Source organism: Canis lupus, chromosome 30 (assembly GCF_011100685.1).
Source record: "Canis lupus familiaris isolate Mischka breed German Shepherd chromosome 30, alternate assembly UU_Cfam_GSD_1.0, whole genome shotgun sequence".
Lineage (NCBI taxonomy): Eukaryota > Metazoa > Chordata > Mammalia > Carnivora > Canidae > Canis > Canis lupus.
The window spans coordinates 7,524,551-7,545,359 of record NC_049251.1 but is presented as its reverse complement, the minus strand read 5'-3'; the positions used below and the strand labels follow the sequence as shown (position 1 = coordinate 7,545,359).

The 20,809-nt window shown below is 40.1% G+C and overlaps 2 protein-coding genes across 4 annotated transcripts in view; one reads left to right on the top strand and one right to left on the bottom strand.

The window, feature by feature from the left end:
- Positions 1–660: 660 nt before the first annotated feature.
- On the top strand, positions 661–3,274 carry SRP14 (signal recognition particle 14). Its single transcript, NM_001003251.1, is given in 5 exon segments — positions 661–684; positions 820–892; positions 1,398–1,510; positions 2,690–2,722; positions 3,185–3,274. Coding segments are annotated over 5 exon segments (333 nt in total).
- An 8,454-nt stretch (positions 3,275–11,728) lies between these two features.
- EIF2AK4 (eukaryotic translation initiation factor 2 alpha kinase 4) overlaps positions 11,729–20,809 on the bottom strand; it is a 103,188-nt gene continuing 94,107 nt past the window's right edge. For 2 of the 3 annotated variants that reach the window (XM_038580018.1, XM_038580017.1), the window contains 6 exons: positions 18,023–18,081; positions 17,006–17,103; positions 15,564–15,632; positions 14,989–15,033; positions 12,471–12,589; positions 11,729–11,960 (listed from right to left, as the gene is read on the bottom strand). In XM_038580018.1, coding sequence (XP_038435946.1) covers positions 11,903–11,960; positions 12,471–12,589; positions 14,989–15,033; positions 15,564–15,632; positions 17,006–17,103; positions 18,023–18,081 — 448 coding nt within the window. In that variant the 3' untranslated portion in view covers positions 11,729–11,902. Of the gene's footprint in view, positions 11,961–12,470; positions 12,590–14,988; positions 15,034–15,563; positions 15,633–17,005; positions 17,104–18,022; positions 18,082–20,809 lie in introns of those variants that run through there. The other variant, XM_038580020.1, reaches the window with a different exon arrangement.

Sequence of the window (20,809 nt, the reverse complement as noted above, 5' to 3'; positions counted from 1 at the left end):
GGTTCAAGTTGGCTGCTGGCAGAGCGGGGCCTGGGATGCTGGTCTCCCGTCTGAATCCAGAGATGAAACTAAGTCGGCTCCCGTCCCTCTTGCTAGAGCTGGGGTCGGCCTTTACTTAGAGTACCTAGCCTGGTCAGGGTAGACAGAGGGAGGGTTAGAGGACAGCCTTGGGAACTTACAGTGAGAAAGCAAACAACAGTGATAACAAAGAGAGCTAATGCTTTCCGAGCACTTTCTTCGTGCCAGGCCCTATTCCTCTTCACAACCACGCTGTGAACTGGATCCGGTTGTTACAAGCTGAGGAGACGGAAGCGCTGGGCTGTTAGGTAATTTACCCAACACACAGCTGAATGTACAAAACGACAGGTCTCCACCAAAGCCACCTTTCGTACTCCGTCGCTCCCTCGCGCTGACCTGGGTGAGAGAGCGCCTCGCCGCTGAAATCCCAGACGGCCCGAGGCCTCGGTGGCCGGTTCCGCTCCCGGGAAGGAGGCGGCGTCCCAGAGCGCAGGCGCGGGCGGAGGGCGACGAGAGGGCGGAGGCAGGGATTGGTGGGAGAGAGTGGAAATCTAACAGCGGAAGTCCCGCCCAGCTGCGGCGAAGCTTCCGGCTCCAGGCGCTGGAGCCTTATGCTGACGCCTGGGAGCCAGCGGCGCCGGGATGGTGCTGCTGGAGAGCGAGCAGGTAAAGCCGGAGCTGGCCGGCTGAGGGACGGCTGTAGTCCGGGGCTTAGCTGGGGGCCTCTGCCTCCTGCCGCGGGAGGGAGTGGGACTTGACGAGGATTCGGGGCTGCCTAACGGGGCTCGGCTTCCGTTCCAGTTCCTGACGGAGCTGACCAGACTCTTCCAGAAGTGCCGCTTGTCGGGCAGCGTGTTCATCACCCTGAAGAAGTGTAAGCAGCCGTCGACGCGGCAAGGCCAGAGGGAAGCTGGGAGGCCGAGCGGTGCCCCGGGGCACCCAGGGTCTGGAGCCGTGGGCGGAGTCTGTGTGCCGCGCGTCCCCGCCTTGCCCTGCCTTCCTCCTCCTGTACTGGGCATATTCTGGGCTGCGGGACGGGAGCATTAGGGATTGCGGCGCGGGCGACCCTCAGCACTTAGCCAGCCAAGCTACGTCTGGTTACAGTATGCCCCAACGAGAGAGGGCTTTTTTGGGCGGGCGGCAAGGATCCCAAACCCTGCCACCATAAGTGAGAGCTAATCGGCTTTGCTGGAACTACGTTCCCGTCGTGGAAGTGGCAGGTAGTTTCCCAAGGTCTGGCCAAACTTGATGTAGTGAACAGATCTAGGGCAGTGGGGGTAAATTGGGTATCGTCTTCGTAGCCCTTTCCCTGCCTAATAACTTTTTGTCGACCAGTTTACGTTTGTGGCTCTGTTTATCAGGATGTATTTTTCATGCAGATGATGGTCGAACTAAACCCATTCCAAGGAAAGGTTCTGTAGAGGGCTTTGAGCCCTCAGACAACAAGTGTCTGTTAAGAGCTACTGATGGGAAAAAGAAGATCAGCACCGTGGTGAGTTGGATTCCCGACAGTACAATTTTGGAGTTAGAAGACTTGAACTTAACTGAAGATGGGCATATCTGAACCAGGTTTTTGTTTTTGTTTTAAATAAAGGCTAGTAGGCGTGCAGCTGTTTCTTGGGATCAGGGCCACTTTTTATTGCCCTAGTAGTAGGAAATTCAAGAGCAAAATCAAATTGAAGAAGTACTTGTTGGTTCTACTGAAGCTCATGGAAATAAAATTAGCATATTGGTTCTTACTCATAGTGGCACTGGAAGGAGCACTTGGCATAAATATTTGATTTTTAATTCCCTTACACGGCGGGCCTTCAGTGTCAGTGTCTTGGTACCAGATGATCTTACTTGTAAGCTGACAAATCACTTGTATTTGTGGTTGACATAGCAAACATGTAGCTGTATGTTAGGCTTGCTACTAACCTACAGAGAGAATACGGATTTAGTCAACAGTCCCACTGTTCCCTTTCACGGTGGAGAAGGGCAAAGCAACAGGCTTCCTGGATTCTGAATGTACTTTTTTACTTTGCTGGGGCAGAACAGGACTGCTCTTTAATCACATCAGGATAGGACATTCATGAGAATGTAGACCGTAATTAGTTGATGAGTCTCCCTTTACAGTTATCTTGAGAGGTCTTTTATAGTAAAGTAAACTCATGTGGTTTTAAAAAATAAACTTGGGTATCATGAAATGTGAAAACCTTAGGAATCTTGAGAAGTAGAATTTCTCTTGTGGTAGCTTGTGTTCGGCTTAAATAGACCTGGATTAATGGAAAGTAGGTTTCAAATAAGATGAGGAGGGAGTAGTTTAAATGTATCTTGCACAAAAGATTAAAATGAAGTTCTCTGATATCTCTAGAATCCAGGGAGAAAGTCAGTGCCATGTGTGTAAGAAGTGTCAGACGTGAGAAACTTCACTTCTTTAGTAGCCACCCCCCCTTCTGCCTTTTTCCCTTCTTGGTACAATTCTCATGTGGAAAAAAGTGCAGAGCTGCTTTGCTTCTTCCTCAAAGTGGAGCAGAAGAATAACTGTTTGGTATTATGACCCCTAAAGTTGGAAAGATACATTTTAAAGATGATGTTGTTTTAATGAGCCTTTTGAGTTATTGCCTGGGGTGAGACAGAGGATTCCTATATGAGTAATAACAGTACACTTTCTTTTCTTTTCCTTTTCCAGGTGAGCTCCAAAGAAGTAAACAAGTTTCAGATGGTGAGTTTGTGGTGTTCTCTATACACCCTTTCTCAGGGCAAGAGTAAGCACAAAATTGAATACTGGGTTAAGAATGATATTTCTTATGTTTTGCTGATACTTTAAGTAAAAGCTACCAGGGTCTTTCACTTTCAATGCTAGTATTGTCTTCCTTTTTAGTTTTTTTAGGTAGATTTTGCGTTTGACCTCAGATGTGTTCTATCTATAGTATAGTTGAACAGGAAGTTGCCTGCAGTTTTCCCTTTTTGCTTAAAAAGTGTCAGAAGCTGCTATAATGTGCAAGAATGTGTTTTCCTCTTATACTATTTTCTATGGGACACAAGTGTTCCATGGTATGATTGCTTTATCGGATAGGTGGGCTTTCTGATATTGACTACCCTAAATTCATTATGGAAATGGGGACAGCTGCTCCACCAGTTTGAAACCCTTCCCACTAAGTTCCGTGCTGTGTGTTTTTTATAGGCTTACTCAAACCTATTGAGAGCTAACATGGATGGACTGAAGAAGAGGGACAAAAAGAGCAAGAGTAAGAAGAGCAAAGCGGCACAGTGAAGGGCACCGCATATCCTGCTCTCACCAGTTCACCACCCAGATACTGTTTTTCCTTTGGTTTTTCCTTTTGGCCACAAAGCTAGGTTTCTCATTCCCCTGTGATGACTTTTCATGTGAGAGGAGGCTCATTTTGGATGGAACAAGGGCTGCAGTGTTTACAGGATAGTTGTAAGAAGCCAAGTTTATTTTAGAATTGGTTGATTGGTTTGTGTTGCATGGTTATATATCCTGGGATCATAAAGTCTCTGTAGTTATCTGTGTGAAGAACAATGGATCATTAAACCTGTATTTATCTGCACTGACCATCTCATTTATTTTTTCTAGTCCCTATTAATAGTTTCTGGCAATAATTACTAATTCTGAGTGTTACATTTATGAATGGGCTTTACCCATGTGTTCTAGGTTATTGGTATTAAAACCTGACAGTTTGGGGATGCCTGGGTAGCTCAGTCACCTGAGCATCTGACTCTTAGTTTCTGCTCACGTTGTGATTTCAGGGTTGTAAGGTTGAGCCTCACGTTGGGTTCTGTGCTTAGCACAGAGTCTGCCTGAGATTCTCTGCATCTCCCTGTCCCCCTCCCTCCACTCTTGTTCTCTTTCTCTGTCTCAAATAAATAAAATAAAAAAAAAAAAAACCAACCTGACAGTATTATAAAAAACTTGTGTTATCTCATGGGTATTCTTCTCAACTGGCTGTATATTTAACATCCTCATTCCTTTAGCAAATTTGAATGAGTTCTCATAGCTAATTGAGACTTTGCTTAATCACCTTAAGGATAAGCACGTTACCGAATCAGCAGGAATAATGATTCACCGAATCAGCAGGAATAATGATTCCAAGTTAAAAATGATACTATGTATATTTTTAAAAGATTTATTCATTTGACAGATGAGCACAAGCAGGGGGAATGGTAGAGGGAGAGGGAGAAGCAGGATCCCTGCTGAGCAGGAAGCCTGATGCAGGGCTTGATCCCAGTACCCTGAGATCATGACCCAAGCTGAAGGCAGATGCCCCACTGACTGAGCCACTCAGATACACCTGATACTGTATTTCTTTAAGCACTTTGGTTTGGACATTTTCTTTCTGGGGTAGGGGAAAAAGAATATTTGCTTTTTTTTAAGAGAGCAGGTTGCAAGATGGGTTATTAGGCAATCTCTATTAGATTTTTTTTTAATATTGCATAAAAAATTTTTAAATTCCAGTATAGTTAACATACAATGTTACATTAGTTTCAGGTGTACAAGATAGTGTTTTAGGAATTCTATACATTACTCATTGCTCATCAGGAAAAGGGAATTTTTATTTTTTAAAAGATTTTATTTATTCATGAGACACAGAGAGGCAGAGACATAGGCAAAGGGAGAAGCAGGCTTCCTGTAAGGAGTCTGATGTGGAACTCAATTCCCGAACCCCAGGATCACGCCCCGAGCTGAAGGCAGACGCTCAACCACTGAGCCACCCCGGCATCCCAGGATAAGGGAATTTTTAATCCCCTTCAGCTATTTTACCCATCTCCCCACCAACCTCCCCTCTAGAAACTATCAGTATGTTTCCTATAGTTTTTTTTTTTTCAGTTTCTTAAATTCCACATAGAAGTGTAATCATTTGGTATATGTCTTTCCCTGACCTATTTCAATTAGCATTATACTTTCTAGCTCCATCCATGTTGTTGCAAACGGTAGGATTTCATTCATTTTATGGCACAGTAATATTCTACCATGTATATTTACACCATTTCTTTATCCACTCATCTATTGATGGAAACTTGGTCTGCTTCCATAATTTGGCTGTTGTAAATAATGCTGCAATAAACCTAGGGGTGCATGTATCTTTTTGAAATAGTGTTTTTGTATTCTTTGGGTAAATTCCCAGTAGTGAAATTACTGGATCATATGGCAGTTCTTTTAGTTTTTTCAGGAATCTTCATACTGTTTTCCACATTGGCTGTCCCAGTTTGTGTTTCCACCAACAGTGCACTGAGGGTTCCTTTTTCTCCACATCATTGCCAACACTTACTTCTTATGTTTTTGATTTTAGCCATTCCAACAGGTCACAGGTGATATATATCTCATTGTGGTTTTAATTTGCATTTCCCTGATGAGTGATGTTGAGCATTTTTAATGTGTCTATTCTCCATATGTATGTTATCTTTGGAGAAATGTATGTTCATGTCTAATGCCCATTTTTATTTGGATTGTTGTTGAGTTATAGAAGTTCTTTACATATTTTGGATACTAACCCTATATATGATATGTCATTTACAAATATCTTCTCCCATTCCATAGGTTGTCTTTTAGTTTTATTGTTACCTTGGCTGTGCAGAAGCTTTTTATTTTGGTGTAGTCCCAATAGTTTTTTGCGTTTGTTTCCTTTGCTTCAGGAAACAAATCTAGAAAAATGTTGCTATCATATATGTCAGAATAATTATTAGTGCTCGCATCTCGGACTTTTGTGGTTTCTAGTCTCACAGTTAAAGTCCTTAATCCATTTTGAGTTTATTTTTGTGTATTGTGTAAGTAAGGGGTCCACTTTTCTCACCACTATTTGTTGAAAGAGACTTTTTTCCATTGCATTTTCTTGCCTCCTTTGTCAAAGATCAAATGAATATATAATAACGGGTTTATTTCTGGGCTCTGTTCTGTTCCATTGTCTATACTGTCTGTACTATATGTACAACTTACAAAGTTGTAGTGACAAAGTAACAATTTACAAAGTTGTAGTAATCTGGATTGTGGTACGTCCAGATTTTTTGTTCTTTTTCATAATTGCTTCGGTTATTTTGGGGTCTTTTGTGGTTCCATACAGATTTTAGAATTATTTGTTCTAGTTCTGTGAAGAATGTTGGTATTTTGATAGAGATGGCATTAAATCTGTAGGTTGCGGGCAGCCTGGGTGACTCAGGGATATAGCGCCACCTTCGGCCCAGGGCCTGATCCTGGAGACCCGGGATCGAGTCCCACGTTGGGCTCCCTACATGGAGCCTGCTTCTCCCTCTTCCTGTGTCTCTGCACCGCCCCCCCCCCCCCCCCCCCCCCGTCTCTCATGAATAAATAAATAAAATCTTTAAAAAAATCTGTAGGGCAGCCTGAGTGGCTCAGCGGTTTAAGCACCTGTCTTCGGCCCAGGGCGTGATCCTGGAGACTCGGGATCGAGTCCCACATCGGGCTCCCTGCATAGAGCCTGCTTCTCCCTCTGCCTGTGTCTCTGTCTCTCTCTCTCTCTGTGTCTATCATGAGTAAATAAATAAAATCTTTAAAAAAAAATCTGTAGATTGCTTTGGGTTGTGTGGACATCTTAACAATATTTGTTCTTCAATCCATGGAATATTTTCCATTTGTGTCATCTTCAGTTTCTTTCACCTCCTTGGTATCTTTCACCTCCTTTATTACTAGGTATTTTTGTTATTTTTGGTGCAGTTGTAAATGGGATTGTTTTCTTAGTCTTTTTGCTACTTCATTGTTAGTATATCGAAATGCAGTGGATTTCTGTATATTGATTTTGTATCCTACAACCTTACTGAATTCATCAGTTCTAGTAGTCTTTTGTTGGAGTCTTTAGGTGTTTCTGCATATAGTAGTATTGTGACACCTGCAAGTAGTGAATAAAGTTTTACTTTCTTGGGGCACCTGAGTGGCTCATTCAGTTAAGTATCTGCCTTTGGCTCGGGTCATGATTCTGGGGTCCTGGAATTGAGCCTCACATTGGGATCCCTGCTCAGCGGGAAGTCTGCTTCTCCCTCTGCTTCCCCTCACACCCTCCTACCCCCCAACCCCAATGCATGCTGCTCTCTCTCTAATACATTTTTTTTTAAGATTTTATTTATTTATTCATAGAGATAGAGGCAGAGACACAGGAAGAGGGAGAAACAGGCATCATACAGAGAGCCTGACGTGGGACTCGATCCAGGGTCTCCAGGATCACGCCCTGGGCTGCAGGTGGTGCTAAACCGCTGCGCCACGGGGGCTGCCCTAATACATTTAAAAAAAAAATATTTTATTTATTTATGAGAGAGGCAGAGGGAGCAGCAGGCTCCATGGAGGGAGCCTGATGTGGGACTCGAACCCAGGACCCCGGGATCATGCCCTGAGTCGAAGGCAGATGCTCAACTACTAAGCTACCCAGGCATTCCAATATAATCTTTTTTTTTTTTTTTTTACAAAAAGTTTTACTTTCTTACAAATCTGGATGCCTTTTATTTCTTTTTTTGTCTGATTGCTGCGACTGGGACTTCTAGTACTAAGTTGAATAAAAATGGTGAGTGTAGTCATCCTTGTCTTTTTCCTGATCTTAGAGGAAAAGTCCTCAGGTTTTCACCATTGAGTGTGAGGTTAGCTGTGGGTTTTTCATATATGGCCTTTATTATGTTGAAGTATGTTCCCTCTAAACCTAGTTTGAGAGGATTTTTATCATGAATAGATGTTGTACTTTGTTGACTCCTTTTTCTGTATTGGTTGAAATGATCATACAGGTTTTTATCCATTTTCTTTTTTTTTTTTTTTAAAGGTTTTATTTATCCAGGAGAGAGACAGAGGCAGAGACATAGGCAGAGGGAGAAGCAGGCTCCTTATGGGGATCCTGATGTGGGACTCGATCCTAGGACCCCAGGATCAGGACCTGAGCCACCCAGGTGCCCCATATTTTTATTTCATTTGTCTTCATTTATTTTTTGATTTCCTTTTTGATTTTGTGGTTGACCCACTCACTGTTTGAGTACCATGTTCTTTAACTTCCATTTGTGCTCTTTCTAGATTTTTTCTTACAGTTGAGTTCTAGTTTCATAGTGCTGTGGTTGGAAAAGATGCATAGTGTAACTTATTTGTTGAGGCTTGTTTTGTGGCCTGATATGTGATCTATTCTGGAGAGTGTTCTATGTGCACTTGAGCAGAATGTGTATTTTGCTGTTCTAGGATGGAATGAATGTTCTGAATATATATTAGATCCATCTTGTCCAGTGTATCATTCAAAACTAGTTTCCTTGTTGATTTTTTGTTTGGATGATCTATCTGTTAATATAAGTGCGGTGTTAAGTCCCCTACTCTTATGTATTACTATTGATTCCTTCCTTTGTTATTACCTGATTTTTTAGAGCTTCCATGTTAAGTGTATGTATACTTATATCCTCTTATTGGATTGTCCCTTTTTTATTATTATTTAGTGCCCTTCATCTCTTGTTACAGTCTTTTTCTTAATTTCTTAATTTATTCCTTCCTTCTTTCTTTCTTTCTCTTTCTTTTTTTCTTTTTCTTTCTTTTTCTTTTTTTCTCTTTCTTTCTCTCTCTCTCTCTTCCTTCCTTCCTTCCTTTTTCTTTTCTTTTCTTTTTTTCTTTTTTCTTTTCTTTCTTTTCTTTTCTTTCTTTCTTCTTTCTTTTTCTTTGTTTTCTTTCTTTGTTTTCTTTCTTTTTCTTTTTTCTTTTCTTTCTTTCCTTTCTTTCTTTTCTTTCTCTTTCTTTCTTTCTTTCTTTTCTTTTTTCTTTTCTTTTCTTTTCTTTTCTTTCTTCTCTATCTATCTATCTATCTATCTATCTATCTGTCTGTCTGTCTGTCTGTCTATCTATCTATATCTATGACAGACAGAGAGGCAGAGACATAGGCAGAGGGAGAAGTAGGCTCCATGCAGGGATCCCGCTGTGAGACTCGATCCCGGGACTCTGGGATCATGCCCTGAGCCGAAGGCAGATGCTCAACCCAAGCCACCCAGGCGTCCCAATCTTTTAATTTTTTTTTAAAGATTAATTTGAGAGAGAAACAGACTGTGAGGTTGGGGGGAGGGGGAGAGTGAGGGAGCGAGAATCCCAAGCAGATTATGCTGAGTGCGGAGGCCAGCACAGGGCTCCATCTAATGACCCTGAGATCACGATCTGAGCCAAAACCAAGAGTCAGACAGTCAATAACCCAGATATAACCCAGGTGCCCTACTGGTCTGTTTTTTTTATTTTTTATTTTTTTATTTTTATTTATTTATGATAGGCACACAGTGAGAGAGAGAGAGAGGCAGAGACACAGGCAGAGGGAGAGGGAGAAGCAGGCTCCATGCACCGGGAGCCCGACGTGGGATTCGATCCCGGGTCTCCAGGATCGCGCCCTGGGCCAAAGGCAGGCGCCAAACCGCTGCGCCACCCAGGGATCCCCTGGTCTTTGTTTTAAAGTTTATTTTGTTTCATACAAGGATGGCTCCCCCAGCTTTCTTTTCACTTCCATTTGCATAAGTACTTTCCCATCCCTTCACTTTCAGTCTGCAGGTGTTTTTGGGTCTGAAATGAGTGTCTTGGAGCCAGGATGTAGATGGGCCTTGCTTTTTTATCCATTCTATCACCCTTTGTCTTTTGATGGGCGTGTTTAGTCCATTTACAAAGTAATTATTGATAGGTATGCACTTACGGCTATTTTACATATTTTTATTTAAATTCAAGTTAGTTGGGATGCCTGAGTGGCTCAGCAGTTCAGCATCTGCCTTTGGCACAGGTGGTGATCCCAGAGTCCTGGGATTGAGTCCCACATCGGGCTTCCTACCTCTCTCTCTGTGTCTCTCATAAATAAATAAAATCTTTTTTTTTTTTTTAAATTCAAGTTAGTTAACAAATATTAATGTAAAATTCGCTTCAGGAGTAGAATTTAATGATTCATCACTTACAAATAACACTCAGTGCTCATCACAAGTGAACCCCTTAATCCCCATCACCCGTTTAGCCCATCACCCCACTCACTTCCCCTCCAGCAATCCTCACTTTGTTCTCTATGGTTAAGAGTGACTTATGGTTTGGGGCACCTGGGTGGCTCAGTTGGTTAAGCATCTGCCCTTGGCGCTCAGGTCATGATCTTGGAGTCCTGGGATTGAGCCTGACGACGTCAGGCTCCCTGTTCAGCAGGGAATCTGTTTCTGCCTCTCCCTGGACTTGTGCTATCTCTCTCTCACTCTCAAGTAAATAAAAATTTTAAAAGAAAGTCACTTACCGTTTGCCTCCCTGTTTTTATCTTATTTTTCCCTCCTTCCCCCTATGTTCATGTGTTTGGTTTCTTAAATTCCACATGAGTGAAATCATATTTGTCTTTCTTTGCCTGATTTCACCTAGCATCATATACTCTAGTTCTGTCCACATTTTGCAAATGGCAAGATTTCATTCTTTTTGATGGCTGAGTAATATTCCACTGTTTGTATATACCACATCTTCTTTATCCATTTATCAGTCAGTGGAAAATTGAGCTTTTTCATAATTTGCCTATTGCTGATAGTGCTGCTATAAACATGGGGATGCGTGTGGTCCTTCAAATCAGCATTTTTGTATCCTTTGGATAAACACCTAGTAGTACCATTGTTGGGTCATAGTGTAGTTTTATTTTTAACTCTTTGAGGAACCTCCATACTATTTTCAGAGTAACTGCACCAGTTCGCATTCCCACCAACAGTGCAAAAGGGTTCCCCCCCTTTTTTTCTAATATATTTTGTTTTCTTTTTTAATATTTTTTTTGTTTATTCATGAGAGACACACAGGCAGAGGGAGAAGCAGGCTCTCTGCAGGGACTCCAACGTAGGACTTGATCCTGGGACTCCAGGGTTACACCCTGAGCTGAAGGCAGATGCTCAGTCAAGCCACCCAGGCGTCCCTTATGTATGGTTTTATTTTATGGGTGTTTTTGTAGTTGTTTCTTTCCTCTCTTTCTCTCTTCTCTCATGGTTTGGAGGCTTTCCTTAGTGATATTCTTTTCTCTATTTTTCGTATATCTGTTAACCAGTTTTTGCTTTGTGGTTACCATTACGTTAGTAACAAACCTCTTACACATACAGCAATCTACATTAAGTTGATAATCACTTAAATTTGAACCCATTCTTTACTCCTCTCCCCACCACATTCTAGGTACATGGTGTCATATTTTATATCCTTTTGTGACTTCCTTGACTAATTTTTTGTTTTTTTTTTCCTCCCTTGACTAATTTTTACAGATATACTTAATTTTATTGCTTTGGTGCTTCCTACTTTTCTTGTGCCTACAATAGTTTTTCCTGTCCATTGAGTTCCCTTTAAAACTTTTTACAGGGCTGGTTTAGTGGTCATGAATTCCTTTAACTTTTGTTTGAGAAACTTTTTATTTCTTCTACTCTGGATGATAGCCTTGCTGGATACAGTATTCTTGGCTGCAGGTTTTTTTTTCTATCAGTACTTTGCATGTATCATGGCACACCCTTCTGAAAGTTTCTGCTGAAAAATTAGCTGATAGCTTATGGGGTTTCCCTTGTATGTAATGGTTTTCTCTTGCTGCTTTTAAAATTCTCTTTATTACTATTTTCTGCTGTTTTAATTACTATGTATCTTGATGGGGACCTTTTGGGTTGATATGTTGGGGTGGTTTGGGCATTTTCATGTGCTTAGTAATTAGAAATAAGGGAAGAACATGGCTGTTGTGTTCTAGCTCCACAAAAGCTTTGGTGTCAACAGATTTGCAACTTAAAAGCCAGATACATGAAAGCATTATATTCAAAAAGATAAATTTATATATTACACATGAAAAACTTACAAAGCTCAACTTTGTAGGACAGCTTCTTACAATGTAAAGTTAAAATTACAATGAATGTACAACATTTCATAGTATAAGCTCCTATCTTAGAACAAGATAATGACTATTCTTTATGATTAAAATAAGATTCGGTAGTAGTCATCTCTGTAGCTATACAGGAATAGCACAGATACCCTGCAAAAGAGAAAAAGTAGGATCAATATAAGGGGTTAACAAATTATTTTTAGAACATTTAACTGTAAGAGTATTGTTTAAAAAAAAAAGATGGAAGACTAGTGACTGAGAAAGATGACATGTTATAGAAGCTTTGACTGGCATAGGTCTGTATGTAAGGCTCTACATAAGGGGACCACGGGTGACATGAATGATTGGCATTCTGACGTGAGAACCTACATACATACAGCAAAGCAGTCACAGCAATTCCCATTCATGTAGACATTCCTAGGAGTTACCTAGGTGATGAAAATTTTAAGTGGGATAATTACTTCTGGCACTGCTATGTTTTGTTATTGATAAATCATGACTGTGATTCACAGTCCTGAACAAGATTTACTTGGTTATCTGGTGCAATTCTAATTTAATGGCTTATTAGCCACCAAACCTCAACAAGACAATGTGTCACTTTAAAAAACCCCTCGAGTTTTAACCCATGTTGCAACTTGCAATAGCTCAGTGAACACTTACTTTTTCTCTACTTTGATGTTATAAATTTCATCACAGACTAATTTGAGGTATCTCTGCTTTGGCAGGCGTGACAGCAGCTGCTTCACAGTTGTGTTAAATGCCTGTTCATCAGCATCCCACTAGGAAAAAATAGATAAGATTTAATAACAAGTACTAGTGTTTGTTAACTGGCTTTTCTTGGGTCACTGATGAAATGTCAATGCCATTGTTAAGTGTACTAAGAAAATCAGCTATAGAGAAAACTGATGAGGCTGCTGGGGTTCTTCCTTTGAAGCAACAATTTTATTTAAAACAAGACTCCTTATTAGGTCCTGATTAGCAATGCTGTAACCATAGTGTGCTACTGTGATTTTAGTAGTTATTTCTGCCAATTTATTGTGTAGAAAATGTAAATAAACCTCTGTGTGCCTCCATTTGAGTGGATCATAAAGCTGTAACTGCCAGTACAGGGATATATATATGCTGCTTTACAAGACAACAGAAAATATATGAAATTTTTCTTCATCTCACTTACTCTGACTAAATACTCTGGATAGACAAAAAAGTATTCTTTAGGTGTGCCTTGGGTGGTTGTCAGTTAAGCTCTCTGCCTTTGGCTCAGTCATGATCCTAGGGTCTTGGGATTGAGCCCTGCATCGGGCTCCCTGCTCAGCAGGGAGCTTGCTTCTCCCTCTCCCTGCTGCTCCCCCTGCTTGTGCTCTCTCTCTGTCAAATAAATAAATCAAATCTTAAAAAAAGAAAAGGTATTCTTTAATAAGATGCTTAAAAAAAAAATCACCTGTAGCTGTGATTATAGTTTGTTATCTTTGCTATTAAGAATGCTAATTCAAATTTTTAGGACTACCCATTAAAAAAAATTTTTTTTTAAATCCAGTATGGTTAACATACAGTATTATTAGCTTCAAGTGTACAATACAGTAATTCAACAGTTCTGTACATTATTCCACGCTCATCATGGGAAGTGTACTTTTTTTAATCTTCATCACCTATTTTACCCATCAGTTTGTTGGCTGTAGTTAAGAGTTTCTTGGTTTATCTTTTTTTTCTTTTGCTCATTTGCTTTGTTTCTTCAATTCCACATGAGTGAAATCATATGGTATTTGTCTTTCTCTAGCTTTATTCCACTTAGCATTCTACTCTCTAGCTCCATCCATGTTGTTGCAAATGGCAGAACTTCATTCTTTTTTTATGGCTGCATAATTTTCTCTGTGTGTGTGTGTGTACACGTGTACAAACACCCCATATCTTTATCCATTCATTTATCAGTGGACATTTAATTCGGCTATTATAAATAATGCTTCTGTAAAGATAGTAGTGCATGTATTTCTTTGAATTAGTGTTTGCTATTTTTGGGGTAAATACCCAGTAGTGCAATTACTGGATTGTAGACTAGCTCCATTTTTAACTTTGTGAGGAACCTCCATACTGTTTTCTACAGTGGCTGCACCAGTTTGCGCTCCCACCAACAGTATACTAGGGTTCCTATTTCTCCACATTCTCTCCAACACTTGTTGTCTCTTGTGTTGTTGATCTTAGCCATTCTGACATGTGTGAGGTGATAACCTCACTGTAGTTTTGATTTGTATCTTCCTGATCAGGAGTGACGTTGAACATCTTTTTATATGTCTTTTGGCCATCTGTAATGTCTGTTCATCTCTTCTGCCCATTTTTAAATTGGATTATTTGTTTTTTGGCTACTCATAAAATATTTTAAACATATATAATGACCTAACTTAATTTTTACAAAAATATCTTCCATACAGTTCTATATAAGCTTCCTTAGTTGAAATTAAGGTCTGAGGCAGCCCTGTATACTGGTTAGGAATAGATTCCCCTATCTGCCTAGGTTTAAACCCTGGCTGTGCTAATTACTAGTAGATTGTGTGTAAGACATTTGAGTAAGACATTTAATATCTCTTCTTCCATTTTCCATAAAATGTAAAATGCTTCTGCTTCTATTTATCTATACAATGGGGATAATGGTATCTACCTCTTGAGCTTGTTATGATTAAATGAGTTAATATCTGAAAAATGCTTAGAGCAAGGCCTGCCAAAGCCTGACACACAGTAAATAATATCTCTGAAATTTAAAAGAAAGTCACTAGAAAAGAATGATTCTCTCAAAATCTGATTTAAGTAATGTATATGTCACATGAAAAGAACAATGCTATTAAATTCCTAGAACTGCCAAAAAAATACCTAGTATCAGAATATAATACCATTTTCAATTTTGTTTTGGCAAATTAACAGCAAAACTTTGGAATTTTATTTTATTAAGATTTTATTTATTTAAAAAAAAAAGATTTTATTTATTTATTCATGAGAGACACAGAGAGAGGCAGAGACACAAGCAGAGGGAGCAGCAGGCTCCATGCAGGGAGCCCGATGTGGGACTCGATTCCCAGACTCCAGAATCATGCCCTGGACTGAAGGTGGCGCTAAACCGCTGAGCCACCCAGGGATACCCCAAACTTTGGAATTTTAAAGGCCACAATGCATAGCAGTTCATCTTGCTTACCTCTAACGATAAAAACTGTAAGATTGTTTCTTTGGGTAGATCCACCTGTTGATACACAAAAATGTTATGTCATTTGTCAGGGAACCTGAGGTAGCACAACTCATTTGTCACAATGGTGTCACTTTGTATGGAGCAACATGAATAGGGCTTACAGAGTCGGGGACGCTACTGTGCTATATTAAAATAAAGCCCACTCAAATGAACCATGAAGCAGTAAGATGTCAGCACTGGTGAACAAATAGTCCTCAGATGGTGCACCCCATAGGCTTGATGCTGCTGCCTCTACTCAATGTATTTTTAATGAGGCAAAGGTCTGAAACATTTTAGAAAAATGAGGATTTTTGTTTTTACTCCCCCTGCCCCCTGTCTCTTAGAGGAAGAAAAAGGGAGAAAGAAACAAAACGTTCTGCTTCCTCCCGTTTTTACATATTTAGATTATATGTGGTTCTCAGCAGTGATCAAAGGCCTGCATCCCAATACTGTGTACAGGGAGCAAAAATGCCCTGACCTCTAAGGAAATGATGTTGATGACAGGGACACAGGCAGTTCTCAAGATGTTACAGAGAGCAACTTACAGCCAAAATTTCAATTTCATTGCTTTTCTGATGTAAGTTGGCAAGGGAGGTCTGAAGTCGTGTTTGTACCTAAACAAGAAAACGACTTGTCAGAATTCAGAAGCTGTCAATACAAATCATCTTTCTTGCCATTTCCTATTCTAGAAAACAATAATGAGTGACAAACTAAGGCCTAAAAGGGCTCCCAAAAATAATCTAAGGATTTGGAAAAATGTGTGCCTAGCCTTTCCTGATCTCAGGAGACATGAAATTTTATAGCCTGTTTTGATAATAATCCACCTACTTATTTTTTTCTAATTTTGAAATGACACCTAGAAGCTCAGGGCATTGAAACTGCATGTGGAAGCAGGGGGATTTTGGTATTAAGCTAAATTTGGAAAAAGGGGAAGGTGACAACAATGACATCGAACTGAAATATGGTAGGGGATGAGAACAGCAGAAAGATGTGAAAATGAGTTGCCATCCACAATACTGAGAAAGCGCTAAGAGTGCATACAAAAATGAGGCAACCTAATCTTCTGTATTTTGATTTAATCACATTAAAAAAAAAGATTTATTTATTTGAGAGAGCGAACACCAGCAGGGGAAGAGGCTGAGAGAAAGAGAAGCAGACTCCACACTGAGTGTAGATAAAGCCTAACTGGGGGCTTGATCTCACGACCCTGAGATCATGATCTGAGCTGAAATCAAGAGTCAGACACTTACCAACTGAGCCACCCAGGTGCCCCTCCCCTCTAATCACATTTGTAAATCATGACTGCTCTCTAACCTCCACTTCCCAAGTGAGGCCAATGTCTTGACTGAGCTCATTAGCCTGAGGACTGCCCTCATCTTTCCTCCCTATCATCTATTTAAATCCTTCAGGGATCCTTTAGGAAGCTGTCCTCTATCATTCACCCAGATACTGATCTCCAACCTGTTCCTATGTCCAGCACTGATGTTCAGTGTATCTAATTCAGCATTCTGTTACTTCTTTTCTATGGTTCTCTAACTGTAGAATGCATATGCTTCTAGGGTTATGAACTTATTGAGGATAGGGCCATGCCACATGTCTTCTAAGTTTTACACAGAATCAGACATACAGCAAATACCAAAAACACGTATACAGTGAGAAACCTGCGCCAAGTCTTCTGCTTGTTACTTAGAACAAAAACCAACCAACCCCATCTGTCATTAGATCCAGATTGGAAAGTCTTTGTTTAGATCTAGTAATTCTGACAGTTGGTGCTTCTAGGTGCCCGTAATGTACATGGACACCTCTTTGGAGGACAAATGGGAAGGAATCCTAACACCAGAGAGATGTTTTGTGTTGATGAAATTTTCAGAAGCCAAGTTAAGGAAGTGCAAAGAAAACCATTTCCAGGAAACCATTTCGTATCTTCCTTTCCTGTCTTCTTCCTCCTTTCTAGCTTACATGAGAAAGCAGAGGAAAGTGTGCATACCTGAGTTTCATAACGCCTCCTCGTGCTGGCTGACAGCTTCTCTGGGGCTATCACGCTCACAATGGGGACAACTGCTGCTCCGTGGATTTCAAACAAACCTGGAACAAAAAGTTGCAGAATTTATGGTCTTATCTGGTCCCACTTTCTGTAACACACCACAGATATGGCAGAGATGCTTAGTAGAATCCACTGTGGTGTGATTCTATGGGCTAGATTCTCTTTGGGCTGTGTTTTCCATCTCTGCAACTAGCTGCACTTCACCTGGAGGAAGTCAGCACCCTAAAACCCGAAGTTTTAGTGCTTCTGTAAACACTCCCAGCCTCCTCTCTTCAGCTGGGGTGGGGAGTGACACAGGCATAAAGAGGCTCTGTAAGTCACCCAAACTTCATGAATCTAAGGTGGGAAAAAAATCAAACTTACTATCTCTCAAACTCGAATACTTTAAATTCCTAAGTATTTGAAATAGGACAGTGGCAGAAAGTCCATGTTAACAAACAAACCAAAAAGACCCAGTTCTGTTGAAAGCCAAATATATCTTCTTCTGGTTGTAACTGGGACATTTCTTTTTTCAGTAAGGCTGGTAGATGTGATGAAATTAAAAACCTATTACCACTGTTCCCTCTTGGCTTTCATGAAAAGAAAATGTATACATGATCTTTCTCAAAGGATTTCAATATATTATTCTTCAGTGTTCTGTGTGAGGAAAATTTCTAGGAAAATGAATCGTATTTTATCTGTACAACAGAGTTGCAGGGAAATTCAACCAGTTGTGAAAATAAGACAGGAAGAAAGAGATGTATTAAGATCAGAGGAATACCAAACTCTTAGTCATTTTCTAGGATGTGGGTTTCAAAGCATAGGAATAAATTCCATTTGGTACAATTAATTGTATATGTTACTTTACAGATACATTTCTGACACAACAAGGAGTTAGCCACAGCAGTTAAGTGTTTATAGCAAACACACGCGCACACACCCACATTGCAGTATTATGTTTAGATTATAATTAGTCAATACCTGAAGCATTAGAAAAGGACCCCTTCAGATTTTGCACTGCGAGATTATCAGAAGCTTCTCTAAAAACAAACAAAAACAATTAGAAAACAGTCAACAAAGCAAAACAACACAGATAACTTAAAGTGAGCTATTTTGTCTATTAAGTGTAAAAATTAAATATTGGTTATTAGTAAAAGAAAACAAATTGAACTTAATTATGCTTTTGGTTCAAGAGCAAGTAAAAATTACAAAGGATGTCATTTCAAATTAACAAATGCCTAAAGACAACATTTTGATTTATTCAGCTATGTTTGAAATCCTGGCTCAACATAAGAAGCTGATTTCAATGAACTATAATGGGTGTTCTTTCCGTCCCCTCACAATAGAAGGAAATATTAGCAACAGCATGCCCCACCTTTATTAGGGCAGCAACCTTGGTGATCACCCACAGGAGAGCATTTAGTAAATAAGGAGATTCTTTCAAAAGCTGTGAATGGATGTTCTTTCAAAGACAGAATTAGCTTAGAGCCTTTGAGAGACACAATAGCACTCTATCTTGGGAAAACAGGGAAGTAATCATGCACATGGAAGAAAGAGTCTAAATTTTTCTTAGCTAAAACCGAATCCCATCTGGGCCTTTTAGGCTTAATAATGTTCACCTGTACTATTAATTAGTTGAGCATTTTATGTTTTCTCTTTTGAACCTCTACCTTTGTTGGAGATGAGTAATCCTAATAACTGGTGACTTCTAGAACATTATATTTCCTCAGAAAAATCCTAACAATCTGTTCAAGCTCGGTCAATCTATTCAAGTTCGGTGCAGATGGGAGGGAGCCAGGGTTGAGGGAGGGAGAAGAAAGTAAGAATGTTTATTTATATAAGCCATGGTTTTTTACTCTTGGCACTAATAACATTTTGGGTCTGATAATTCTTGGATAGGGGCATGAGGGGTCAGTCATGTGCACTGTAGGATGATTAGCAGCATCCCTGGTCTGTACTAGATACTGGCACCCCCAGTTCTAACAACCAGAAATGTCTGCAAACAGTGCTAGATGTCCCCTGGAGGGCAAAATGTCCCTTGGTTGAGAATCACTGATATAAACCAAAACAAAACAAAAACAGCCAAAAATAAAAACATTTTTTTTTTTTTTTATATTTATGGTAGTCACAGAGAGAGAGAGAGAGGCAGAGACATAGGCAGAGGGAGAAGCAGACTCCATGCCAGGAGCCTGACGTGGGATTCGATCCCGGGTCACCAGGATCGCGCCCTGGTCCAAAGGCAGGCGCTAAACCGCTGCGCCACCCAGGGATCCCTAAAAACATATTTTTGATTATAAGCATATATATATAAAAGTTACAAATTTATGGAAAAATAAGAAAATTATACAAATTTACAGAAAATTAAGATCCTTTGTAATCTCACTAACCAGAAAAAACGGCAATTAAAAATTTGGTACATGGGGGATCCTTGGGTGGCGCAGCGGTTTGGCGCCTGCCTTTGGCCCAGGGCGTGATCCTGGAGACCCGGGATCGAATCCCACGTCAGGCTCCCGGTGCATGGAGCCTGCTTCTCCCTCTGCCTGTGTCTCTGCCTCTCTCTCTCTCTCTCTGTGTGACTATCATAAATAAATAAATAAATAATTAAAAAAAAAATTTGGTACATGATCCCAGACAATGGGACAAGGCTATGTGTTTTGGTTGAAAAAACAGGATCATACATCTTCTCTGTGAAAATCTCTCCATGTCAATAAATTGAGCTTTTAGATTAGAATCATAATTTGAAAAAAAAAACCACTTTTTTTTTAAAAAGATTTATTTATTTATGATAGAGAGAGAGGCAGAGACACAGGAGGAGGGAGAAGCAGGCTCCATGCCGGGAGCCCGACGTGGGACTCGATCCCGGGACTCCAGGATCGCGCCCTGGGCCAAAGGCAGGCTCTAAACCGCTGAGCCACCCAGGGATCCCACCAAAAAAACTTATTAAGTAAACTCTATGCCCAATGTAGCACTTGAACTCATGACCTTGAGATCAAGTCACGTGTTCTAGTGACAGAGCCAGCCAGGTGCCCCGGAATCATCATTTTTAAAGACTGCACACTATTTCATTGTATTTACTATAATCCAAACAATCTTCTACCAATAGATGTTGTAAGTGAGAGATTCTCCAATTGTGGTCTAGGGACCTCTTGAAGTCCCTAAGATCCTTGCACAGGTCTGCAAGGTCAAAACAATTTTCACAATTTTAAAATGTTAACTTATCTTTTTTATAGATAAAAAAAAAAACAAAAAAAACAAAACAAAAAAACCAACCTCTTCTAAGCCTCTACCTTTTTTGGGTTATTCTCTCACATATGTGTAATGGAATTTTCCAGAGACTAAATGATGGGTGATAGCACAACAGATTGAAAGCAGAAGTAGTCACAATCTAGTTTTTTCTATTAAAGTGTTATTTTTTCAAATTTTGTTTTGGAAAATAGTTATTTTTTATTTAAAAATACACTATTTAGGTTAGCATATAATGTGTCTATCTTTTTAAATATTTTTACATTTATTTGTGAGAGCACAAGACGGGGGTGGGGGAGCGTGTAGGAAGGGGCCAAGGGAGAGGGAGAAGCAGACCCTGCTGCGCAGAGAGCCCAGCTCAGAGCTCAGTTCCAGGACCTCAAGATCATGACCTGAACTGAAGGCCAATGCTTAACCGATTGAGCCATCCAGGTGCCTCAGGTTTATTGTTATTTTAAAATAAATATTTTAAAAATGTTTCTTTTAATTTCTAACAAATGATTGATAGATATAACCCACATAAAA